The 24,407-nt window shown below is 50.6% G+C and overlaps 1 protein-coding gene across 2 annotated transcripts; it reads right to left on the bottom strand.

The window, feature by feature from the left end:
• On the bottom strand, positions 1 to 24,407 carry Slc43a1 (solute carrier family 43 member 1). Of its 2 annotated transcripts, XM_026406583.2 has the most exons (15): positions 24,331 to 24,407; positions 22,836 to 22,990; positions 13,374 to 13,554; positions 13,206 to 13,261; positions 13,013 to 13,089; positions 10,558 to 10,650; positions 8,854 to 8,987; positions 7,318 to 7,496; positions 5,774 to 5,944; positions 5,653 to 5,688; positions 5,301 to 5,439; positions 3,495 to 3,636; positions 3,189 to 3,262; positions 1,242 to 1,365; positions 1 to 291 (listed from the first exon to the last, which is right to left on the bottom strand). In XM_026406583.2, the coding sequence occupies exons 2-15, from the start codon at positions 22,987 to 22,989 to the stop codon at positions 145 to 147; spliced, it is 1,707 nt and encodes a 568-aa protein (XP_026262368.2). In that variant the 5' UTR covers position 22,990; positions 24,331 to 24,407; the 3' UTR covers positions 1 to 144. The 2 variants fall into 2 exon arrangements, with proteins under 2 accessions (XP_026262368.2, XP_026262367.2); XM_026406582.2 differs by lacking the exon at positions 24,331 to 24,407 and having other exon boundaries at positions 22,836 to 23,242.

Below are 24,407 nucleotides of genomic sequence, written 5' to 3'. Positions count from 1 at the left end.
TATAAAAATAGACCTTCTCTTGGTATCTTTTAAATGCACGGCTCCGGGCTCCATGCACATGTGACAGGTAGGGAGCCGTCCGGGGGTTCCCTTTGGTTATTCAAGCCTTGGTTGCCGGTCATCCAGTTTCTCAGCCTCAGACGTCTATGCTGCCCCCTTGGAGGTGCTGAGCATCTTCTGTAGGCCTGGCTCATTGGTGACATACTCCCTCTGGAGCCGGGCACGGAAGTAGAAGAGGTAGCAAGGTAGCAGGAATCCCAGAAGTGAGAATAACAAGAGACCCAGGTTCACCTTTAGGGAAAGGAAAGAGAAAGTCAAGTATGTGCTGGTTAAACCTCACCATCCTCAGAGACCTGCCCTAGCCACCAACGCAGAGGAGAAGGCAGCCATTTTTGCTCCAAGACCTAAAGAAGAATGAGAAATAGCACTCAGTGCATGCGATCGCTGCTCCATCAGTATCTCATTTAATGCTCAGCAGCCTGGCCAAGTGGCTGAGATGAAAACCCTGGAGTCTAGTAAGTGGCAGGGCCTGGCTGGGGGCCACACAATGGGGCACTCTCTTGGGGGACAGGCTGCCTTTGCAATGGGACATGGGCTGGCAGATATTGGCCAATGGGGTGCCATGTGGGGTGATGAGCAGCGGCTCTCAGGCCTGGGCAAAGGAACAGAGATGGACAGACTGCGGGACAGATGACTTGCAAGGCCCAAGAGAGTGAATGAGTTCACATTCTACTCCACAAGACACAGTGTGACTCGGGACCAGCCACCTCCACTCCAAGTGCCTCTTTCTCGGCCACTGTGGCCAAGATCAAGTGCCCAAAGGTACACAGCGTGCTAGGTACACAGCGTGCTTGGCACACAGCAAACTCTCCAGGAGCGGGAGCAGTTCTTTCATCACAGTTCTTGGGGGAAGGGACAGAAATTGGTTTCAGGGAGGCAGATGTCAGTTCAATGCAAGGGAAAGCCTATCGAATACCCTCTGTGCTGCAGGGAAGACCCCTGGTAGGACCTTAGGGACCAGGGCTCCTAAACACGGGCTCGAGGATCAGGGCTGGCCCACCGTGCAACTCACCTGGGGGCTTACTGAAAACAGAGCCAGGTTGAGAGAGGCCAGTTCAGGAGGCCGGGGACCTGCGTTCTTAACACTCCACCAGGAGTTCTGATGGGCACCAGCTTGGGATGCTATCACATACGAGTCCCCCTCCCTCTTCCCTGTGCCCTGAGCCCACCCTGGCTCTCACCCAGAAGGGGTCTCCTCGCAGGGGTCCCACCACGACCATGAAGAGCGGCTGCTGGAGGAGGGCGAACACGGCGCTGATGAGAGACTGCAGGCCCGTCAGCGTCCCAAAGTGGTTGGATGGGAACCTGTCCACAGAGAGGTGGCCAGGAATCAGGGTTAACCGCCCCCCACTGTGCCCCCGCCCCAGGCTTCGCTCTCTTGGCAAGCAGAGCAGAACTTAGCTAGAGATGGTGGCCAGGGAGGACCTCACCAGGAAGAGGACTACTGGCCTTGCATGTGCTCTCTGGTCCCTGTCCTTGAGGGGGCATGCCTAGGCCCTGAGCCCTGCGGGTCTGACAGCTCCCATCTGTGTGATCATCCTAAGGAGCTCAACCCCTCTGTTCCCCAGCTCCCTGAATAACAGGGACAGCATGAAACCCACTCGGCTGCTCACTTTATCCTTTCCACAAATGGCACTGATCTAGGTGCTGGGGATAAAGCTATGTGCCAAGCGGGCAAAGATGCCTGCCTCACAGGGTGACATTGTCATGGATGGAGCAGGTGGCCATCCGACCGTGAACAAGTGCACAGTCTAGGTGCTGAGGAAAGAGGTCAGGCAGAGAAGAGGCTGGGGAGGTTAGGGGGGCTTCACCTGTAGAGAGGGTGGCCTGGGAAGGCCTCAGCAGGTGAGGCCTGCTAGGTAAGAAGAGGAGGAGGTGGAACTGTGAGCCTGGCAGACATCTGGAGGAAGAGTGTTCTAGCAAGAGGGAACAGCGAGCGCAAAGACCCCGAGGGCGTAACATGCTGGGGCTTCTGAGGCCTAAGAGTGAGGGAGTGAGGAGAGGGGGCCAGGTCTTGTGGGGATTTTTAGGTCATAATAAACCTTTGGCTTTTACTCTCGAGTGAGACTAGTGACATGAAGAGATGTATATCCTACCAGGGGACTCTAGCCGCTGGTATAAAAATAGACTTGAGGAGGCCAGGCACCGTGGGGCACACCTTTAGTCCCAGTGACCTGGAAGGCTGAGGCAGGAGGATCACAAGTTGGAGGCCAGCCTCAGCAACTTAATGAGTCCCTGCCTCGAAATGAAAAGTAAAATATGGTTCAGTGACAGAGCATCCCTGGGTTCAATTCCTAGTAACACACACACACACACACACACACACAAAAGGACTGAAGAAGGACAAGCCTCAAGAGACTATTTGGAGGCCACTGCAGTGATCCAAGCTGGAGCCAACAGTGGCTTGGCCCGAGGTCGCAGCAATGGCGGTCAGAAGGAGTCAAAGGGGTGGTGGAATGTGGGCAGGAGGCCGATGGATCGAAGGTGGAGCAGGAAGAAGACTCAAGGGTGACTGTAAGCCCTTGGCTTGAACAAACACAGAGACAAGCTCAAGACACGGACAGGCTGCTCGGTGCCGAGAGGCTGCCGTGAGGCTCACACTAGGGAGCAACGGCCAAGCCTCCTGGCCTGGACCGGCCGCGGACGAGGCCCCCGGTACCAGTTAAGATTCTGCCATCGCTACTGTAATGTCCTTTATTACTCCATCGCCCCACAGGGGAGGCACTCAGCAGTGCCTGGCAGTGGAAACTAGGAGAGAAAGGGACACGGGGCTGTTCCCGGGGAAGAAGGAAAGTCATCAGGAAGGGGGGAGGGAGGCCACGGTGGAGGCCATTTCTGACAGCAGACCCAGGGACCAGCGCCTCTGTCATCAAACCACGTATTCCAGCTTCCCCCAAGGAAGATTTCCAACAACGGGAGTCTCCCTGGGTTGGGGGGGGCTGACGTGGAGGAGGTGGGCTCCCCATGATCAGAGGGGCTCAGAGGAGTGCACCAGATGGCCCCCCAACTCTGAGAGGTCAGCATGCAGGAGAGGTACTGAAGGGACGCGAGGGCCCCTTCTGGCTCTACCCTGGTTTTCTCTGGGACGGGGACAAAGCTGGGAAAGGCGTTCAGCCTCAATGACTCACACGGCAGCGTACAGGCCCCCACAGGCCGAGTGGTAGAATCCTCGAACGATGGTGTGCAGGACGAAAGTCAAAAACTGAAACCAAAAGGGAGACAGCATCAAGGCGGGGTGCACAGGGACCTGGGGCCTCACCAAGTCATCGACACACTCCCACCCCACCTGCGACCCATCTACTAAGAACACTTGGGAACCCGGGAAACAGACCCCGAGCAGGGGCCAGAGCCATGCCTCCCGAAGGCAGGCCCTGGTGGATCGTCCCTTGGGAGGATCGTGGGAGGCAGAGGGAGGGGACAGAGGGAAGCGGCACCTGGAGGTGTAGGTCGCTGATAAGGCAGGTGATACCAAAACCCACAAGGAGGAGATTGGTCAGGGTGAAGGCGTTGATGGCATTAGTGAGCTTCTGGATCTTGCGATAGCGTGGTTTGGTGGACTTGGTGGTGACCCCATCCCTGAGGAGAAAAAGCCATCACTGGACCCCACCTGGACCTCCCTGGTTCTCAACCAGGCCCTGCCCCCTGCCCCTGATTGTTGGGGCAGAAGAAAAGGCAGGAAAACCGTTCTCTCAAAGTGTGGTTCCCCCAACCAACCACTCAAGCATCAGATTGGGGGCGGGGGGATGTCTTCCTAGAAGGCAGGCCTGACCCCAGGTCTCAGTGCCTCAGGAGTGAAGCCCAGGAGTCTGCAGGACAAATGCCCGGAGCATTTCTGATGCACACTGCAGTTTTAGAATCAAGACTGAGAAGCATGGTAGAGAAAAGGGAGTTTCACATCGGCTCTCCCGCCGGTCTAGACAGCTGGGCCTCTGACTGACCAGAAAGCTCCTCTGTCTGGCATGATCAAGAGCTCCGTGGCCAGCCCAGGAGAGAGGTCAGTAGGCTGGGGTGAGGGCACGCTGCCCATCTATCCTGGACAAAGAGGCCAGCTAATGGACCCTGGCCACCAGGAGCACAGGGTCAGGGAGGAAGGCTGGGGCACTGCTGGTAGAGAGAGAAGCCCCTGGATTGTTCCTTACATGGCCTCTCTCCTGGTGTCTCTCTCCCATCCTCTCAGGACAAATGGGGACTATTTGTACTGACACAAAAACCAAAAGCCGTCAGAAGACCGGTTGCAGACACAGTGGGTTCAAGACCCAAGGGTCCCTCGTGGGGAGGCACTGACCCTCCTACCCACAGCCACGCGGCTGAGCTTGGAAGCAGCTCTGCAGCCCCAGGCAGTCCTCAGATGACTGTGGCCCTGGCCCGAGGCTGGACCACAGCCTCATGAGAGGCCCTGGGTCAGAATCAGCTGTCATCCCCAAATTCCCAATTCCCAGAAACTGTATGAGATGGTAAGTGTTTGTTGTTTAAAGATGGGGTAGTTAGTTACGCAGCAATAAATCTCATACACCAATTCCATCTCCCCCTAGCTTTAACTCAGTAAGCCCCATGGTCCCAGGTGTGGGACAATAAATATACCACTTATGGAAACTTTTGAAATAGATATTGTGTTTTTAGAATTCTGTTCTTTTGAGAAAATAGGTAAATGACTACAATATTTGAGGTCATTATGTAATACATGTGTGTGTGTGTGTGTGTCTGTGTATACACACACACACACATATATATGAGGTTATGTATATCTATAAAGGATATATAAGCTCTAGATTATTACTTCTACTCTATTTTAATGCACCTGTATCAATTTCATTGAGACATTCATGAAACAAAAACTCGGGACTTCGTGGGTTAAGAACACTTTGGAGTACGGTCTTTGTGACATAGTTTCTGGAGCTTGCCGTGGGGTCTTGAGTAAGTTACTTAACCATGTGACCCTGTGTTTCAGCTTCCTCATCTGCAAACAAGGACAATAATACACCCACCTCAGAGGGCTGCTGCAGGACTCAACGGATCACACAAGGTGCCTCACACAGAGTCAGTCCTCACTGTTAAGCTATTCTTATGACCAGGCAAGCCACGCCCCCTCTAGCCTCCGTTTCCTCATCTGTAAAAGTGGAGAAGTACTCCTACCCTCCCAGGACTCTGAGGAGAATGAAATGAGACACTGTATGTGCAAGAATGGAGAAAACGAAAAGCACTGTCTGACCACTCGCTGTCTCCATCCTTGGGCAGGTCACCTGGCATCTCCGAGAGCAATGCCCTCATATGGGGAGTCCACGCAATCCTTGATCCGCCAGTCCATGAGGTAGCCAATGAGGGGGCAGGTGAGAAGGCACAGCAGCTGCATGGCCCCAAAGATGGAGGAGTAGAACCCAACTGGACAGGACAGGAAGGGAAGTGGGGTCAGGATGCTAGTGGCCCCGTGGGTACGGCCACCCACTTCCAGCAGACAAACAGCCTCCCTCTGACCCAGGTTCTTAGATCCCCAGGGTTACCAGGGTAGGCCCAGGCCCAGAGGAATCCCAGCGCCTGGGGAACAGGTGACGGCAGGGTGGGCCCGGGGCCTGGGCCCCGCTTTCATCTCCCTACCTGTCTCTTGCACATTTTGTCTCAGCTCATCCGTCACTGTGGGTAGGGGAGAGACACAGTGAGCCAGCTCAGCCAGGGTGACCCTCCTATGCCCCCACCCTGGGCCTCAGCAGTGCCTCACCATGCTCCTGGCCACCGGTCATGAGGTACTCCAGCATCTTGTTCATGATGGCCATGTAGAATATAACTCGGAGCTGGGTCATGCCCATGGTGACGAGGCTCCACAGGAAAATGGGGGAGCAGAGGCTCTTGCGGAAGGGGACAGACTGTGGAAAGACAGCAGGGGGTGCCCCTAGGCCCCCAGAACTCCAGTTTCTCTCTGTTTGTCCCAGCTCATGCAGGCCTAATGGAGGCTGGGACACTAACTATGTGACTCTGGAGAAGGACCGCTCAGTAACTATCTCCACAGCGGTGTTTTGTGTGGTAATAATAACTGAAGCACTTACTATGAACTATTCCATTGAACCAAATCTTACACTAACCTCCTCTACAGGGACTCACAATGTTATCCAGGCTGGTCTTGAACTCCTAAATTCAAGGGATCCTCCTGTCTCAGCCTCTGGTGTAGCTGGGATTACAACTGCCTGCCACCATGTGCTCAGCTCTTTACCACATTTTACAGATGAGGAAACTGTAGTTCAGACAGATCCTGCCTGAGCTCACAGGACTGGAAACAGCAGGTTGGCCTGACTCAGGCTCCTGCCCTTCACCACTTGTCCCATGGGGATGGGCAGTGGGAATAACTACCCTCCTGAACATACCAATGTTGCACTTTACAAAGAGGTCCCATGTCCATGATGTAATCCAACCCTTACAACTAACTTGCCTATTTAGGTGGGTGCTTTTGTTTTGGTTTTGGCACCAGGATTGAAGCCAGAACACTCTACTACTGAGTCACAACACCAGCTCCAGCCCTTTTTATTTTTTATTTTGAGACAGGTTCTCACTAAGTTGCATAGGGCCTTGCTAAGTTGCTGAGGCTGGCCTAGAACTTGCAATCCTCCTGCCTCGGCCTCCCACAGGGTTGGGATTACAAGCATGCACCACCATGCCCAGCTGAGTGGGTTCTATTAGTGCTAGTTTGAGAGGTGAAGAAGGTGAGATCAAGCACAAGTGATCCACCCAAGTTACATAGCCCACGCATGGGAAGCAGGACTCAAACCCCATCCTCTCTCACCAAAGGATATACGCCTTCTTTTTTTTTTTTTTTTTGGTGTGGTGCTGGGGATTGAACCCAAGACCTTGTGCATGCGAGGCAAGCACTCTACCAACTGAGCTATATCCCCAAGTCAACGCCTTGAGAAGTGACCCAAGCAGGTGGATGCAGCTCCTCCTGCAGACAGCAGGGGGCGCTGGACAGCCAGGAGTAGGAGGGCTGCATCTTTTGAAAGCTCCACTGCCCTGTCACAACAGGCTCAGAGATTGCAGGGGACCCTGAGTGAACCAATTGCTGGACAGACCAAGAGACTCTGCTCCTCCCTTCCTCACCCGGGGTACCAAGCAGGGTATCCCCGAATCTGAAATTGCCAGAATTGTTTGAAGTTTGGCTTCCCCATCTGTGAGTGGGAAGTGTGCTCCTCCTGCATCCCAGGGTAGTGTGAGAACAGAAGTTGTAAGAATGCACCCTCCCAGTCCCCAGTGCTGGCACCTCGACCAGACACTTACTCTCAGGAAGGTCTTCTGAGGTGTCATGGGCGTCCTGGAATGAGAGAAACGCGTCAGCCCCCTCATCCAGGCTGGGAGCCTTCTGGCTCAGCCGCTGACCCACGTTGGTCACATGGGTGTAGAAGCGGTCACCCGTGAGCTTGTGGTCCAGGTTCAATCCAGCGAGATTGTCCTTCTTCCTGCAGGCAACCAGGCCAGAGCATAAGAAAACCAGCCACACAGAGGCCACCCTCAACTCCAGGGTGCCATCCCAGCCTGTCCCAAGAGTGTCGAGGATCCCTAGCGTTGACAGACCCACTAATGAGCTCCCGAATGGAGGGCTCATCTCTGTGGCTCAGAGCCTGGCCCAGAGACAGACCAGCACAGGCACAGATCAACAACAAACGGCAAATGAATCATTTTCACTTGTTCCTACAGAAGAGGCAGCATGGAGAATTCAAACCCTTTTCAATGGGATGACCTTCAGAAAATCACTTTGTTCTTTGCATCTTGTTATTTTTGTTGTTGTTGTTGGGGTTTTTTGCAGGGTGGGAGGATACTAGAGATTGACCTCGGGGGCACTCAACCACTGAGCCACATCCCTAGCCCTATTTTGTATTTTATTTAAAGACAGAGTCTCACTGAGTTGCTTAGTGCCTCACTTTTGCCGAGGCTGGCTTTGAATTCTCGATCCTCCCAAGCCCCTGGGATTACAGGCCTGTGCCACTGTGCCTGGCTTGCATTTTGTTATTAATGAAGTATCTAACAGAGACACACAGGTATTAGAGAATGATATGGGAGCTAAGTACAGTGCCAGCATAGAGTAGGTACTCCATAAATGTCAGCTACATGACTGCCACCCTATGTGGCTGGTTGTGGGGCACCACCCTCTGCCACTGCCGAGTCGCAATGAAGCTGGGAAGAGCTGGAATTCCAGCTGCCCCACAGCAGGTGGTCTGCTTGATTCCTCTACATCTTCCCTTTTGGGTCCAAAAAGTATCTGGTGCTATTGCTGGTATACCAGATTTCTGATCTCCAAACACAGAAAGGATAATAACAATAATATTCTCTATGGGTTTTTGTTGTGGTGGTTTTGAGTGTCTGTGTGTGTTGTGTTTTGATTTGGGTTTGGTTTGGTTCTGGGTTTGAATCCAAGGGAACTTTACCACTGAGCTACATCCCTACTTCTCTTTCTTTCTTGAGACAGGTTCTCACTAAGTTGCTGAGGCTGGCCTTGAACTTGCAGTCTTCCTGTCTCAGCCTTCCAAGTCACTGGGATTACAGGCATACACCACCGGGCTCAACAGTCACCATATTTTGACCACCCATCATGGGCCAGCTCTATTATTTCAAAACACCTGTGAATGGGTAGAATTTCTCACTGTACAGATGAGAAAGCAGAGCTCGGAGAAATGAAGGCATTTGCAAAGCGGGGCTCCAAATGTAGGTCTCTCTCCAAAGCTGATTGTGTCATACCTCAGGGCCCTGGCCTCCCCTTCAGTGGTGCAAGGGGGAGTCCCCTTCCCACGCCAAACCCCCACCCCTCCAGCCACTCACTTGTAAGCACCTTCCTCAGGAGCAGGAAAGGCTTCCATGGGCCAGTTGAGGGCACAATTCAGAAAGATAAGGCAGGCCAGGGCAGACCAGGTGAACATGATGACCACAAAGGACACCCCAGCATCGTAGATCAGCTGTGGGAGGAGCAGGACAGCCCATGGAGGAGGCTGCTTGGCCCCAGGCCCCACAGAGGTCAAACCCAGCTCTCTGATGCCTTAAAGATCTCCTCTTCCCCATTCCTCGTGCCCAATTTGCAATTGAAAAAAATAAAGCCAGAAATTAAGATTCAGATCCCCAAACCTACCAATCTTCTTCCTCATTCACCCAAGCCCCTCTCAAGAAGTGTGGAGTAGTCTCTACAAAGTGCTGAAGTTGTTGGCCACTCACTCCGAATGTCTTGGAAATCTCAATTATGGTCTTAAAAAGGCACATATTTTGTCTGTGGTTCCACAAAATGTTTATTTTCAAACACACACAAAAAAGTCATTTCATGTTCTGTACAAAGGAAAATTAAAGCTCTGGGTTTACCAGACCCAACGGTGTTTATTCTGTCCCTTTCTGGCACGTTCCCTGGGGGAAAGGCAAACCCAATCTGAAAAACCTTATCTCACCTTTAACAGGTGCTTCCAGTTGACCAAGAGGATGGGGATGGAAAGTCCTCTGCCCTCATAAGGCCTCCTAACCCCAGGACAACTCGGTTCTGCACTGACTGGGTTCAATGAGACATCCCCTCTAGTGGGTGAAGTCCCTGTGCACCAAGATGCTGTGGTTCCTCGTGTCCTCCCTGACACCCTCCACCTGGGATGACTGCCAGGCTCCTGCTCAGAGCTCCAGTTGCCTCCTGGGAGAAACCTCTGCCACTCCTTGGCTTTGGGCCTTAAGGTACTTTCCTTTCTGGGGACAGGACTGAGCTTAAAAGGGCCACAACCCCAAATGTGTGAGAGTAACAGTTGGCCCATTCACACACTCTCCAACTCCTATGAGAGGGTGAGCAGAAGTGCCTTTTAAATCAAAAATTAACTACCCAACGTAGAGTTTAAGGAACATATCCCAGCCCAGGCAAAAACAGCACTTTGAGAGCTGCCCTAGATTCAGGCCTTAGGACTGCAAAAATAAAAAAAATAAATAAATAAAAGAAGCCTTTGACAGAGTCTAATAGAGGAAGAAACTGAGACGCCCAGCCTGCCCCAAGTTCAGGCGTCTAGGCTCCCAAGTCACCAGGCTGACCTGTCCATGAGCTACCTGGCACTGACTCACTTTGTGACCTTGGACCAACTCACTCAGCCTCCCCAGTAGGGAGGTATGACTCAAAAGGCTGAGCAAAGCCAGAGAGTCGAGCCCTCGACTTGTGAGTCTGTGCAATGGTTTTCTAGTATCAGTCAGGAAGTCATGTGACTGCAGATTAGACAAAGAAAAGATCAGAGGCTGAGGAAGTTTGCTGGGTCCAGGAGAGAAAAGAAAGGTCTGCTGGGACATGGGTGAAGGAAAGAGGAGACTGGAGATGTCTGACCTTTGGGTCAGCAGTAAGGCCAGGGCCCTTCCCAGGATGCTTCAGTGCTTTTCTGCACAATGGTGGGAAATGACCTATGATGGGCAGGAACAGGGCCATTGGACACGATAGCCACCACTCACCCAGCCACACCCAGTTCTAGCATCAAGGTAAAAAGACAGGTGACTCTACTGGTCCCTCAAGAACCTCCATACCTTAATTCCTCCAAAAGTGATGGCAGAAGAGACATAGGAGCCAATCATGAGGGCCATGAAAGTGGAGCGCAGGTTCCCAAACATGTTGGGCAGCTGGGGGAGAAGAATGGTACCGTGAATAGCCTGACATCACCTAGGGCTCCCCTTGCCCAGAGCCCCCCTAGAAATCTTGGAGGCTCCATGGGGGCATTTCTTAAACGTAGGCTCCAGCAACAATGTCACCAAGAGATACAACGGAAAAGCCCTTGGTTGGGGATGTAACTCAGTGGTAGAGCGCTTGCCTAGTATGCCCAGAGTGCTCGGTTTGATCCCCAGCACTGTGGGGAGGGGAGGTTCCAAGACAAAATCAATATAGGAAACTGTACTCTGACCCCCTCTGGCACACCTACAATGCACATTAGCACCTAAAGATTCCCAGAAGCACCTCCTAGAGAGACTTTTTAAATTCCATTTAATCCGGGGTTGCCCAAGTTGGTTGCTTATGAAACCCCTTGATGGTGTTACACCTCTAAATCCTCGCATTGAACCCGTGTTCAGAAACACTGACCAGGTTCAATTCATTTCACAGATGAGAAAACTGAAGCCAAGAGGGAAAGAAGTGCCCTCGGGTTCACAAAGCGTATTAAAGACTTTCTCCCCTGCTCTGCATCCAGCCTGAAGGCTGTGCTCAGGGCTGACTCTATAACTAAGATGGTGCCCTTAAACTTCTTGATGGCACCCAAAAACCCCAGCCTACTGAACTAGGAGGAATCACTGAAAGGGCTATGGAGGTGAGACAGAGACTGGGAGGGGACAGGAACAAGCCTGATGGTCACCGGACAGGTGGCTCTGGCCGGCAAAGCAGATGCAGAACTCCAACCAGTCAAGGATTGATTGTATGTTTCCGGGCCTGACCCAGGCCCTCAGGGGAAGAGAGGGCAAAGTCCTTTGCTTACATCTCCCTTTGGCCCTATCACCCTCCCCAAGTCACCACATCCCATAGATGAGTAGGACTTTACATGCCATGCAGAGCCTAGCCCCTCCTCCACAGAGGGGGAAATGGAGCATGGCTCTGTAAATGGACTTCAAATAGCTCTGAGAAGGAAAATATTTAAACACAGAGAATTGGGCTGTCCTCCCCCGCCCCCCCCGCCCCAGTGACTCCATAAAGGGAGTGGAGCAAAGTTATCCCCACTTGGGCAGAGGTTTCCCTGGGCACCCTCTTTCTCTGCCAGGCACACTGCCAACGACATCAGGGAAGGAGGCCAGGGCCAGGACCCCGGCTCCTCAAGGGCCGTGTCAGCTCAGCACCAGGAGGAGGACAAGGCCAGCCCTGCTCACCGCAGGCTGACCCGCACTGGCAGGCTGGGAGCGGATAGGAAGCAGCCGGCGCCAACAGCAACCCGCTGCAGCCCTGGGCGCTGGGCTGGAGCTGACCCGCGGGCAGGGGGCAACACCGGTGGGAGGCGGGGCGAGGGCGGGGCCGGCGCCGGCCACTGCCATTGGCTGGAGATTACCCGACCGCGAAGATGCGAGGAGCCGCCGGCGGCCCGCGGGCGGAGCCCCTTTGGCTGGCCTGGGAGGGTGCGGGGAGGTCAAGCCGCTGGCCCGCCCCCGGAGAAGGGAGAGGGATTTGGGGACAAAAGCCAAGTTGCCCAGCGGGAAGGGGCTGTGGGTAGGAAGGGATCCGTTTCCTTGAGAGTTGTGAAACGTCCCCAGCTGGAATTATAGGCGGCTGCTGGGGTGAGGAGAAATTCTGCCCAAAACTCCCAGTTGGTCCGCATCAGAGATAAACAACCCTAAACCAAAGACGAAGGCGGCCCAGGCCACCTACCTCCACGTGTCCCTTCCTTATATTACTCACCTCTACAAACATACACACTTTGATAAACACACATAACAACTCACACACATAAGTAATAGGTGAAGTTGTGAAAAAGTCAGTTTTATAGATCAAGCACGAACAAATGTTGGCAATTTCATATTCAACCTCATAGATATATTTACCCACTCCCACTCCTGCCCTTCTACATGGACAGCAACACACACACACACACACACACACACACACACACACGGCAAAGGTACACACACCATCTCCAGCTGCTCCCTTTCCCCTCCCTATCACATTATCCAGTTTAATTTTCTTCCTAGCACTTGTGACTACTGACATAATTTATGAGTTTGCTTGCTTATTGGGTTTTCTGTTCCTCCTAGCTCTGAAATGGAAACTCCTAGAAGGTGAGGACATGGTTGATCCTGTTTGTGCTGCAGACCCAGGCCGTGTTTGTGCCTAGAATGGAGCTCATCCGACATTCACGGGCTAGGTGAACACACACTGACCACACCCACCCATAGCTGCCACCTGCACAATTTCACACACATGCACCTGATCGACACCCTCTGAGCCCCTCCCCCACCAGTGCCCCACCCATTGCTAACCCCACTCTGCACCCGGGTGGCCTGTTATACTCACAGTGAGTGAAGTGAACGTGAGGCAGATGCCACCAAACCCATTCAGAGACAGCGCCAGGAATATCAATGGAGACAGGACTGGGAAGGGGGAGAGGGGCAGGTGAGGGCATTTGGGGAGCTGTGGGAGGCCAGGACATCCCCCTTCATTCCACCCATTCTCTTCTTGTGGAAGCACAAGAGGTCAGGCAGCTCACCTTCCGTGTCCCGAGAGGCCAAGGCCATGAGGGTGCAGGATGCAGCGAAGCAAGCACTGTGGGGACACAGGGAAGGGCAGGACTGACCGGTGAGCCTCCCCGGCCCCACCCCACCCGGGGCTGCAGTATCTTCTTAGTTCTCTAGCTCCCACAGCCCAGCCACCTTACCTGCCAACCAGCCGGAGGGGCCGGGGGCCAAAGCGGTCCATGAGGATCCCCAGTGGCAGGGTGGTGGCACTGAGCAGGAAAGAGCCAATGGTAAAGCCAAGATTGAGCATCTCTTCCTGCTGGTCACAGCTGGGCCACTGGTGTTGCTGGTCCTGGGTAGTGTTGGCGGTGATGTTCTCAGCTGAGGAGGGGGAAGGGAGCATTCAGTACAGAAAAGCAGAAGCTGCTGAGATGAGAGCAGCCTGAACCAGAGTCCTGCCTTCAAGTCCCAGGCCTGATCAAACCAACCTCGGTGTTCCCGGGGGTGGCCTGGAGTCATGTTTACTCTTTTGGGGGCTGGGGGCTCCATAAATGGCCACAATTAGTATCTGATCCCAGGACAGCCAATACATACTCAACCTAGGGCCTCCACTAGCTCAAATGAGATAATGGACGTCCAAGTATTTACCGCCTATAACCTCACTCAATGTGCAAGCTTCTGGGGCTGCGGGCCTCCAAGGGAAGTGCTCCCCAGTCAAGAGGCAAAGCTGTTGAGAGGCACTCTAATGCACGTGATAAGAAGTCACTTAAAACTTAGATAAATGACATTCTGATAAAGCCAGTATTGGCTGAGCACTTTATGTTCCAGGTCCCGTTCTAAACTGTTCCTATATTAACTCTCAACAATCCTTCCGTCGGTCAAACACGTCTTCCCATCCTCCAGACGGATAAACTGAGGCACTGCCCTCTGTGACTCTCAACGTTCACCTGGAGAACCTGTCCTCAAGGTAAACTGCCAACTTGGGGTTGTGACAAGACCATGAGAAAGGCCAATGTGGGGGATAGAGAATGATTATCACTGTACTCAGTTTTCACTGAGTCAATGAGGGGGCTGCCCCACCACCTCCAATTTGTTACTAGGCAGCACTGCCAAGGGCAAACTCAGGACGCACCCTGGAGGCAGACCGCTGGGGGTCTCCATTAACAGCCTTACTAGCTGCACAAGCAACTTTGTGACAACTTTGGACAAGTAACTGCCTCTGAGCCTCAGACCCCTGCTATAAACAGGAGCAGGGAATGCCTAAGCCACAGGCTCCTCAGGATGTCTCAGGGAATAGAGAACCCTGCACAGTGCCTGCCCCCAGGAAGGCACTCGGGAAATGGCTGAGGAAGGGGTGAGGAACACAGCCTCCAGGTGCTGGGATCCCACAGTAAGACAGGCAGCTGTTAGTTTTCAAGGGGCCTATGTTAGATGGTAGGAAAAAAACGGATGCTGATTTAAAGAGTCTCAGGTGTTGGAAGAGAACCAAGAGGATCGTGATGGTACCTGCATGCTGGGGAGGGGACAGCAATGACCCCTGACTTCAGGTATCCCAAGGGCCTTCAGGCAGCAAAGGGTAATTGGATTTGTGTGTAAACATAAGAACCAACATAAAGAACTGTCAGACTGAGCACTGGCCACCCACGGAAGGAACTGTCTTGGGTGATGGGGACTTCCCCCACTGTCTCCAGCTGTCAGGAGGCTGGGGAGAGTACCAAGGCACCTGGAGGAAGAGGTTAGGGGGGGTTAGACCACACAGCTTTGGGGTTCTGCTAGCCCTGTAATTTGGTGGTCTTTAGGATCACTGTTCATTTCCCCACCCACTTCCTGGACATTGACCATATGTCAACACTGTGTCGGGACAGTGCAAAAAGCAAGAAGAAATGGAAAGATAATTTAGACCAGGGTCTGCCATGAGATGACCAGCATTGAACCCCATCCAAGTTTTGCTTGGCTGGCAGTGTTGACCCTTATCATGTTATAAATTGTAATGGGGTGCCAGTTTAAAATCAGGATGAGTAGCCTGGATGGTGGCACTCGCCTATAATCCCAGCAACTCAGGAGACGGAGGCAGGAGGATAGCAAATTCAAGGCCACCCTGGGGAACTTAATAAGACCCTGTCTCAGAATAAAAAGAAAAGAGAAAGGGCTAGGCACACCTATAATCCCAGCATCTGGGGAGGCTAATGTAGGAAGATCACAAGTTTGAGGCCAGCCTCAGCAATTTTGTGAGACTGTCTCAAAATTTTAAAAGGACTAGGTATTGTACTTCAGTGGTAAAGTGTTCCCTGGGTTCAATCCTCAGTACACACACACACACACACACACACACACACACACACACTCAGGAGTTAGCACATAAATATCCAGATTTCTGATTTTTAAAACAGTTGGAGGGGCTGGAGTTGCAGCTCAGTGGTAGAGCGCTTGCCTAGCACGTGTGAGGCACTGGGTTCGATCCTCAGCACCACATAAAAATAAACAAAATAAAGGTCCATTTACAACTAAAAAATATTTTTTAAAAAAGCTGGAAGATGAGCCAGGAATGATGATAGGTACTCAGGAGGCTGAGGCAGGAGAACTGCTTGAGCCCAAAAGTTTGAGGCCATCCCCATCTCAAAACAAACAAACAAAAAATAGTCAGGAGACCTCGCCATCTCCAGAGCTGGATGGAGGTCTCCCCTTTTGGCCAGGGTTGGCCTTCTCAAAGTCACACAAGTCCTCATCTCTCCGTTTCCAGATATATACAATCGTACACCTGCCCTGTTGTACTCAGTTATCACATCTGCCTGACCTGACCTAGCATTGGAATTTGCAGTCCTGGAACTGGAGGTTGACCCTGCCCCTAAGTTCTTCAAATCAAATGACAATTTCCCTCATAAGCAATCCCACTGACTTTCAATGAACACCCCTTTGTACCTCAGTTTTCCATACAGAATCTCATTTAAGCCTTCCAACAGCCCTCAAAAGTGAATATAATGGTCCCCATTAGAGATGAGGAGGCTCTCAAGAGCAAAACCACTTGGTCACCCAGCTTCTTTTTAAAAATATTTCTCTTAGTTGTAGATGGACACAGTGCCTTTATTTATTTATTTTTTATGCAGTGCAGAGGATCCAACTCAGTGCCTCACACGTGCCAGGCAAGCACTCTACCACTGAGCTACAACCCCAGGCCAGCCACCCAGTTCCTAACAGGAGAGTTCAAATTCAAGAGAATCTCCAAAGCCAACACTTTTCCATCCCACCATAGGTCCTTGATGTCTTGCACTGGCCAGCTTGGTACTTTTCCCAAGTACCAGATAGTGCTGACGAGGACATGTGCTTCTCCAGTGATAGAGAATCCACCACAGTGGACTGCTAACGACTCAAGGTCAATTAATACATCACTTCCTCTGGTTTATCATCAGTCTCTTGTGAGTTTGACTGATATGAACTAGTAGTTCCTGAGGCCTGATCACTGAGTGGTTGGTCAAAGTAAGGCTTCTCAACCAAGATGCAAAGAACTCTTCTACCTGTATCTAAGGCAGTTACAACAGAAGTCTTTGCATCAACTTCCTGACTTTCATAGAGAGGTAAAGTGAGGCATGGGATGGAACAGGGAGAATGTATTCAGTGAGTCAGTGAAAAGAGTTGAGCTCAGAAGTCAGGGAAACAGGGTTTCCCAGTGCGTGGTGTGCAGTACAGGTGGCACTCAAATGGGTTTGTGTGGTACATGGAATGGTTTCAGAGGTTTCACAGTTATTGGTTATTTAAATGTATAATGGAAACAGGCATATGTATGTATATGTGAATGTATTAAAAATATATATATATGGTCAGGTGCAGTGGTACACACCTGAAATCCCAGTGTCTCAGGAGGCTAAGGCAGGAGAATCAAAAACTCGAGAACAGTCTGAGCTACTTAGTGAGACCCAGTCTCAAAATACAAATTTAAAAGGGCTGGGGGTGAGGCTCAGTGGTAAAATGCCCCTGGGTTCAATCCCTAGTAAAACACACACATACACATGTGAACACAATGTATATATATAAAGACACATAATATATATTATTTCATATAATATATACTAATTAAATATATATGACTATACCATTATGTAATGGTATGTTATATTATTATATAATATACTGCTATATAGTATCTTATAATATAGGATATAATGATATATTTTATATTATACATTATATTTTACATATAACATGTTTTATATGCTACATATGTTATTAGATGAATATGCATAATATGTATAACAACATCAAACTTGAGATTTCAAGCAAATTTGCACTTGAAATACTAGTACTTGTGGCACCCAGGTATGGTAAAATCTTGAAGGTGGACTGAAAATGATCAGGTCTGAGAAACACTGGAAAATGGGATTATGGCTAAGCTTTCACCTGTTGAATTCTGGTTTTACTAGCTATGCTGCTGGCACTTTCTCATTATCCCATCTGTGAAACGGGGACAGTGGTCTCAAGGACCCGAGAGGCTGGCTCTGAAGACTGCCACATAGGCACAAACACACTCACAAAATGATCTCATCTTCTTTGTTCCACTCGTCATGTTCCCTTCCTAACCTCCTGATGCTTCACTTTTGGCACTTGGCACAGTAACATTCACCAAAACATCTTAGGTCAGAGCTCTAGCGGTCGTGTCTATGGCTGGTCTCTCCCAGGAGAAACATAAGATCAGGGATATCTACGCTATTCCTATGAGGCCCAGCAGAAAGGTTCTGGGGTCAAAACTGAAGTTGAATCCTAACTCTGCTCTTTATAAAATAGCTAGGTGAGCTGTGTGCCTTGATGCATGCCTGTAATCCCAGTGGCTCGGGAGGCAGAGACAGGAGGATTGCAATTTCAAAGCCAGCCTTAGCAACAGCGAGGCACTAAGCAACTCAGTGAGACCCTGTCTCTAAATAAAATACAAAATAGGGCTGGGGATGTGGCTCAGTGGTTGAGTGCCCCTGAGTTCAATCCCTAGTACTACCCCCCCCCCAAAAAAAATATAGCTAGGTGACCTTAGGCAAGTTACTTAGCATCTCTGAACTTCAGGTTTCTCTTTTATAAAATGAGGTTATAATACTTGTATCACAGCTTTATGGTGAAGACTAAAAATCTAACTCACAAACAGTAAAGACTTAATGAATTTTAGTGATAGCTGGTTTTTTTTTTTTTTTTTTTTTGGTACTAGGGACTGAACCCAGGGGTGCTTTACCACTAAGCTACATTCTCAGTCCTTTTTACTTTTTAAGACAGGGTCTTGCTAAGCTTTTTACTTTTTAAGACAGAGTCTTGCTTGAACTTGCAATCCTCTTGCCTCAGGCTTCCAAGTACTTGCTGATTGTTTTATCACTTTGGCACTTATGCTGGATATATAAGGATGCGTGATGAACGGAGCTGCCACTGCCTATATTCTGGGTAACAGAGCCCGCACTAGCTGTGACGTCCCTTTGAACTCCAAAACCTACACAAATGAAATCATCAATAATGAGCTCCTTTACGTATGTATTAAACAACATCCTTTAATTCTCACATCATTGTTCTGTGGTGGGAAGGTGACAACTGTACCCTCATTAACAGACTTGGAAAGAAATGAGATCCAGGAAGAATAAATGACTTGCCTAAGGCACACAGCAAATGAGGAATGAAGGTGGGTCTAGAACATATTCACAACCCTTACCGGAAGCCTAAATTTTGGCTGCTTGCTCTCAATCATTTTCATAGAAGCCCCACCAGGTGGGGATTATTGGTCCTCTTTAACACATGGAGTAACTGGCTCAAATCAGGCAACCAGCACAAAGTTGAGTTGGAAGAGACCGTTCCTGCCTCTGTGGGGACAGTTTCCTGGTCTGATACTAGATTCCTGGGACACTGTAGAAGGAGGCAGAGACCCACGGTGTATGAAGCTCTAAGCAGCAGAAAGTTGACACTTTTGACCTGTAACATGACTGAGACAGAACAAGGAACAGCATCTCTGAGCAGCCCGACAGCCGAGGGAGTTTAGGCCAGACTCCCTGGAATGGGAGAGAAGTGGGGGAAAGAGGCATGTTGTACTCTGCTTTGCAAGAAGGGACAAAAAGTTTCTGAGAAAAAGAAGGGTTCACTTTGGTCACCTCTAGTGATCCCAAACAGCCAAATTAGATACACACCCACTTTTGAGCAACTCAAAATACCAGGTGGATACCTCCTGCCATATGCAAAAATTAACTCTAAATGGATCAAAAATCTAAGTGTAAGAGCTGAAACTATAAAACCAAACACAGAGGTAAATCTTTGTGACCTTAGATTAAGCAATGCTTTCATATTCATGACACAGAATAAAAAAAGGAAAAAGTAGATAATTGGACTTTGTCAAATTCAAAATTATCATGCACTAAAAGATACCTTCAAGAAGATAAAAAGAATCCATAGTGGAAAAAAACTTTTGCAAATCATATATCTGAAAAAGGACTTTTATCTAGAATATAAAGAGCTCTTACAAGGGCTCGTGATGGAACTCAGGGGTAACGCATATGATATGCATGTGCAAGGCCCTGAATTCCATGATTAGCATGTGCAGGGCCCTGTGTTCCATCCCCAACACTAAAAATAACTAATTATTAATTAGCAATAATAAAAAGATAATTCAATTTAAAAATGGGCAAAGGCTTTTAATAGACATTTCTCCAAAGATATACCAATAGCCAATAAGCACATGAAAAGATGCTCAACATCATTAGCCATTAGGAAAATGCAAATCAAAACCAAAAAATTATACTACTTTATAGCTATTAGAATATCTATAATAAGGGGCTGGGGTTGTGACTTAGCGGTAGAGCACTCGCCTAGCACATGCAAGGCCCTGGGTTCGATCCTCAGCACCACACAAAAATAAATAAATGAAATAAAGGTATTGTGTCCGACTACAACTAAAAAAATAAATATTTTTTAAAAAACAATATCTATAATCAAAAAATGAACAATCACAAATATTGTCGAGTGTGTGAAGAAACTGGAACCCTCATACACTGCTGGTGGGAATGTAAAATGGTGTAGCCACTTAAGAAAATAGTCAGAAGGCTCTTCAAAATGTTAAAGTTAGCCATGCGAGCGTATGCCTATAATCCCAGCAGCTCAGGAGGCTGAGGCAGAAGGATCGGGGGTTCAAAGCCAGCCTGAGCAACTTAGTGAAATCCTAAGCAACTTGGTGAGACCCTGTCTCTAAATAAAAAATAAAAAGGCTGGGAGATGGCTCAGTGGTAAGGCCCCTGGGTTCAATCCTGGGAAAGAAAGAAGAGAAAGGGAGGAAAGAATGGATGGATTAAGGAAGGAAAGAACAGAAAATAAAGAGTAGAGGAGCAGCTGCATAGTGCTTGGGATAGAAGGAAGAGTGGGGAGAGTAGAGTGGGTGCTACTAAATGGGTAGAGGGTTACATTTGGGAGGAAAGAAAATGTTCTAAAATTGATGGAGATGATGACTGTACAACTCTGAGTGATTTGTAAGATATGTAAATCTTGTCTTGCTAAAGTTGTTTTACATATTTTTTTAAAGACACAGGTGGACAGATGGACCCTTAAAAGGGAAGCAAGAGGTTTTGAGGTGGTAGCAATAGCTTTTCTTTCTTTCTTTTTCAAGATGAAACCCAGGGCCTTGAGCACACTGGCAAGCACAAGCACTCTGAGCTACATCCCCAGCCCCAGAAATGTTTTAAATGTTGGCTGTGGCGATGGTTACTGGGGTACAAACTTGTCAAGCCTCATCAAAATGTGTGATATAAATTAATCTTCAGGGAAGCTGATTTAGAAAACGCCACCAGCTCCAGGTGGAAAAGGCAGGAACAGTGGTGGGCCTCAGAGCCATTGGGTAGCCAAGGGCAGGTCTTCTCCAGTCTCCAGGGAAAACTCAAGAGGGGACTTGGGTGTCATATGAGTCCCCTAGTGACCCACGATTTGATCCTCTTGACCACTCCAAAATGCCTATCACTTCCTCTTAGGCCTCCTCTTCAACAACCCACCTGCCTTCCTAGGCCAACTCAGCTCTACAGCCTCCAGCCCACAGAACTGAGGCCAGGAGGCCTAGGCATGTGCCTGCTCCTTACAGATAACCCTGGCAGAGATGAGACAGCCCCCAGGGTGGGGCAGCTGCTGCTCAGAGCAGAGATCAAGACCTCCTGACCTCCACCCATGCTCTGTGAGACATGTTGAGGTGAGGAGACAGGAGAAGCCAGAAACATTTACCAAGCATTGATGAATCTCTCAACAATGAGATAGATACCATTATTGGGAAAGATATTATTGTTTCCATTCTGCAGACCAAGTAACCCAAGCTCAAGGTCTAAGGAACTCACTGATGTCACTCAGCTGGTACACATGGTGGAAGCTGAGAATCAAATCCAAATTGGCCTTCCTTCCAAGTTTACTCTAGAACAGGGAGGCTGAGGAAGGGGTAAGGAGGGAGGAAAAGAATCAAACCCCACTTCCACCTGGCTCCTTAGCTGAGCTTGTCAGCTAAGCACTTTCCTCCCAGAGAAGTGAGAAACCCATCAAGTCCCTGACATCAGAAGGGAAACTCCTTTCCCCTGGACAGCTGCAGACAGCCCAGGGCTACAGCTACTAATCCTGGGGCATTTAGAATTCTCACTTCAGCATTCAGGGCCATTCCTACAAGGTCAAGATGATTGGAGGAAAACAGAGACCCTCCACAATGCCCATTGTAGAGGAAACAGGACTATGGACTTCATGCAAATGGAAGATTTGAAAACCTGGGGACTCCAAGGTCCTGCAAAGAGAAGAATGCAGGCCCTTCACATTCATATTTCACTCTGTGTGGCTTTCTCCTGACCCCCCTTGTCCCCATTCCTGGGGATGCTCTACTACTAAACTGTATCCTCAGGCCTTTTTTGTGATAGGCCCTGATAAACTGCAGACGCAGGCCTTGAACTTGTGATCCTCCTGCCTCAGCCTCCCAGTTGGCTGGAATTACAAGCATTTGCCACCTAAGGGATTCCTTTCTCTTTTTTTAGCTTTACAACAGCAGACCTCAAGAAATCCCTTGGGAGCACAGCTCAGTGGCACATGTCTGTAACTCCCAGCTACAGGAAAGGCTAGTATTGCAAGGTGTAAGGCAGCCTAGCAATTTAGTGAGACCCTGTCTCAAAATTTTATTATTTTTTTTAAAGGGCTGGAAGTGTAGTTCAGTGGTAGGCCCCCATTCCCCATCCTGGGTTCAATCCCCACTACCACACACACATATTAAAAAAAAAAAAAAAAGTGAAAAGACTGGAGATGTAGCTTATTGGTATTGAGCTCCGGGCTCTGAGCTCCATCCCCAGCACCTTGGCTCAACACACACAAAGAAATCCTCACCTTTTAGGTGAGACATTTCAGAGAGACTACATCCTCTTTTAGACTGGAGGCTGTCAGAAGCTTAGGACTCTGCCTAAGAATCCCAGGATCTGGATGCCCAGCCAGACACCCAGCATTCAGTTGGTTGATATATTCCAAGTGGAGCATGTAGAATGTCACCCATTTCCTGATGAAGTTTTAAGAGGTCAAGAAGTGAGGCTATCCAATCCCCAGCCTAGGGCTCCCCTTTTGAGCAGTCCTGTTCTCTCTCTACCTTACCTACAGTCTTTTTCAGCTTCCACCTCCTCCCTCTGCGGTCCCTGCCCCAGACGACCCCGGCATACCTGGGCATAAGCTGGAATAGAAGCCCTCGTTCTTGAGTATGATCAGCAAGGAGGCCCAGCCCAGGAGCACCGCAGAGAAGAAGAGGTTCTCCAGCACAGCGGTGCAGGCCATCCACCAGCGCCTGCGGTACGCCTGTTGCAACGTGGGGGCCATTCTGGCCGAGAGATTGCAGAGAAAGAGAACGCTGAGCGAAGGACCTCCCAACGGCCCCTGGGAAGGGTACTGCATCATGGTAGCTCCTGAGATCCCTTGTGCCACCCCGCGATGGAACCTTCATGGAAGGCCCATAGAACCCAGAGCTTCCTAGCCAGTTCTACCAAGCTGGCTCGGCGCGCTCTGGCAGTGCCAGGAACGCACGCGGCGCTGGGTTCCCGCCGGGCCACTATCAAAAACAAGGAAGGTCCTGTCTGCGCACAGAAGCTTCTTGGCGTGCTGCCGGGCTCTCCCACCCAGGCCATGGCGCGCAGAGCCAGCTCTTGGAGGCCAAACCAGAACTTCCCCAAGTCTCCAAAATTCAGTAAGGTACAAAGCGCGCCCTGAAGCCTCCCCTAGCCCATGTCTGACCTCTTTGGCCTCTTGCCCCAGGAAAGACCCCCCCAGAAGCAGGCAGGAGGAGGAAAGGGATGTCTGAGGCTAACCAAAGACCCCTCTTTCCTGTTGCCCCTCTCAGTCCACTCCTCTCCTCTGACGCCAGGCGAGAATAAGTCCTCTGCTTGCTGCACCAGGCGATCCGTGTCCCTACAGTCTCATGGGCCAATCCAACAGCTGCCACGTGGAGGGAGACCCAGGGCTGGCAATGTGGCGTCCCCACGCGCCCCTCACTCACTCCCAAGGCGACCCGATTTAAGTCGCGCGCCTAGGAGCCCACCAGCTCCCCCCAGCCAGGGAAGGGGGCTCAGGCTTAGGCAGGAAGTCCGGTGGTGGCTGACTTTATAAGGGCAGTGGCAGCGGATGGGTTGGCGGGCGGGCGAACGTGTTTACCAGAGGTGGGAGAAAGGAATCGGAACTCGCCCCGGCCGGGGCGCTCCAGCCATCGCGGGAGGAGACCTGGGGCCGGCAGCGCGGGGGCGGGAGCGACCTTGTCGCATGGGGTAAGACCGAGGAAGGCGGAGAGGTGAGGAACTGGGGAGGGCAAAATAGAAAGCCCAAGATCAAGGGGTGGGAAGCACGAGTCACTTCTCCCGGGGGGGCGGGAGAGCCACAGTACCCCTTTTCTGTGAAATGGGGGCTTTCGATTCAGGGGCTCCCGGAGGTCTCTCCTGACAAGTGTCGCGCCAAACAGAGCAGCAAGGGGGGCCGAGAGGAACACCAGAGTCCACTGGGCCAGGGTAAAGAGGAGGGGGGGGCGCGCTTGGAGAGGGGGTAATGGGCCGCAGGGCTCAAGAGCTCAGGTAACGGGCTTTTCTTGAGAAGTCAGGGAGTCTATCGGAACCGGCCCCGGGTGGCTCTCAGCGGACTTGCAGCTGAAGACACTGATTCTCACACGCGGCTCACCTCGGGTCGCGGGCAAACGCGCCTTCTGCAGCTGCGAACGCCCCCTGGAGCTCAGACCCTTGGCAGCACGTCCACAC

The sequence above is a fragment of the Urocitellus parryii genome, chromosome 4 (assembly GCF_045843805.1).
Source record: "Urocitellus parryii isolate mUroPar1 chromosome 4, mUroPar1.hap1, whole genome shotgun sequence".
Lineage (NCBI taxonomy): Eukaryota > Metazoa > Chordata > Mammalia > Rodentia > Sciuridae > Urocitellus > Urocitellus parryii.
Note: the sequence above shows the minus strand (reverse complement) of the source record. Positions and strands in the feature narration are given on the sequence as shown.

What these genes read in the sequence shown, in the direction of transcription:
- Slc43a1 (XM_026406582.2), bottom strand. Translation starts at nt 23,067, where the DNA reads ATGATGCAGTACCCTTCCCAGGGGCCGTTGGGAGGTCCTTCGCTCAGC. An exon ending in CCCCTCCGGCTGGTTGGCAG is followed by an intron (nt 13,262 to 13,373) that starts GTAAGGTGGCTG and finishes GTGTCCCCACAG; the next exon opens with TGCTTGCTTCGCTGCATCCT. An exon ending in TCACGTTCACTTCACTCACT is followed by an intron (nt 10,651 to 13,012) that starts GTGAGTATAACA and finishes CTTCTCCCCCAG; the next exon opens with CTGCCCAACATGTTTGGGAA.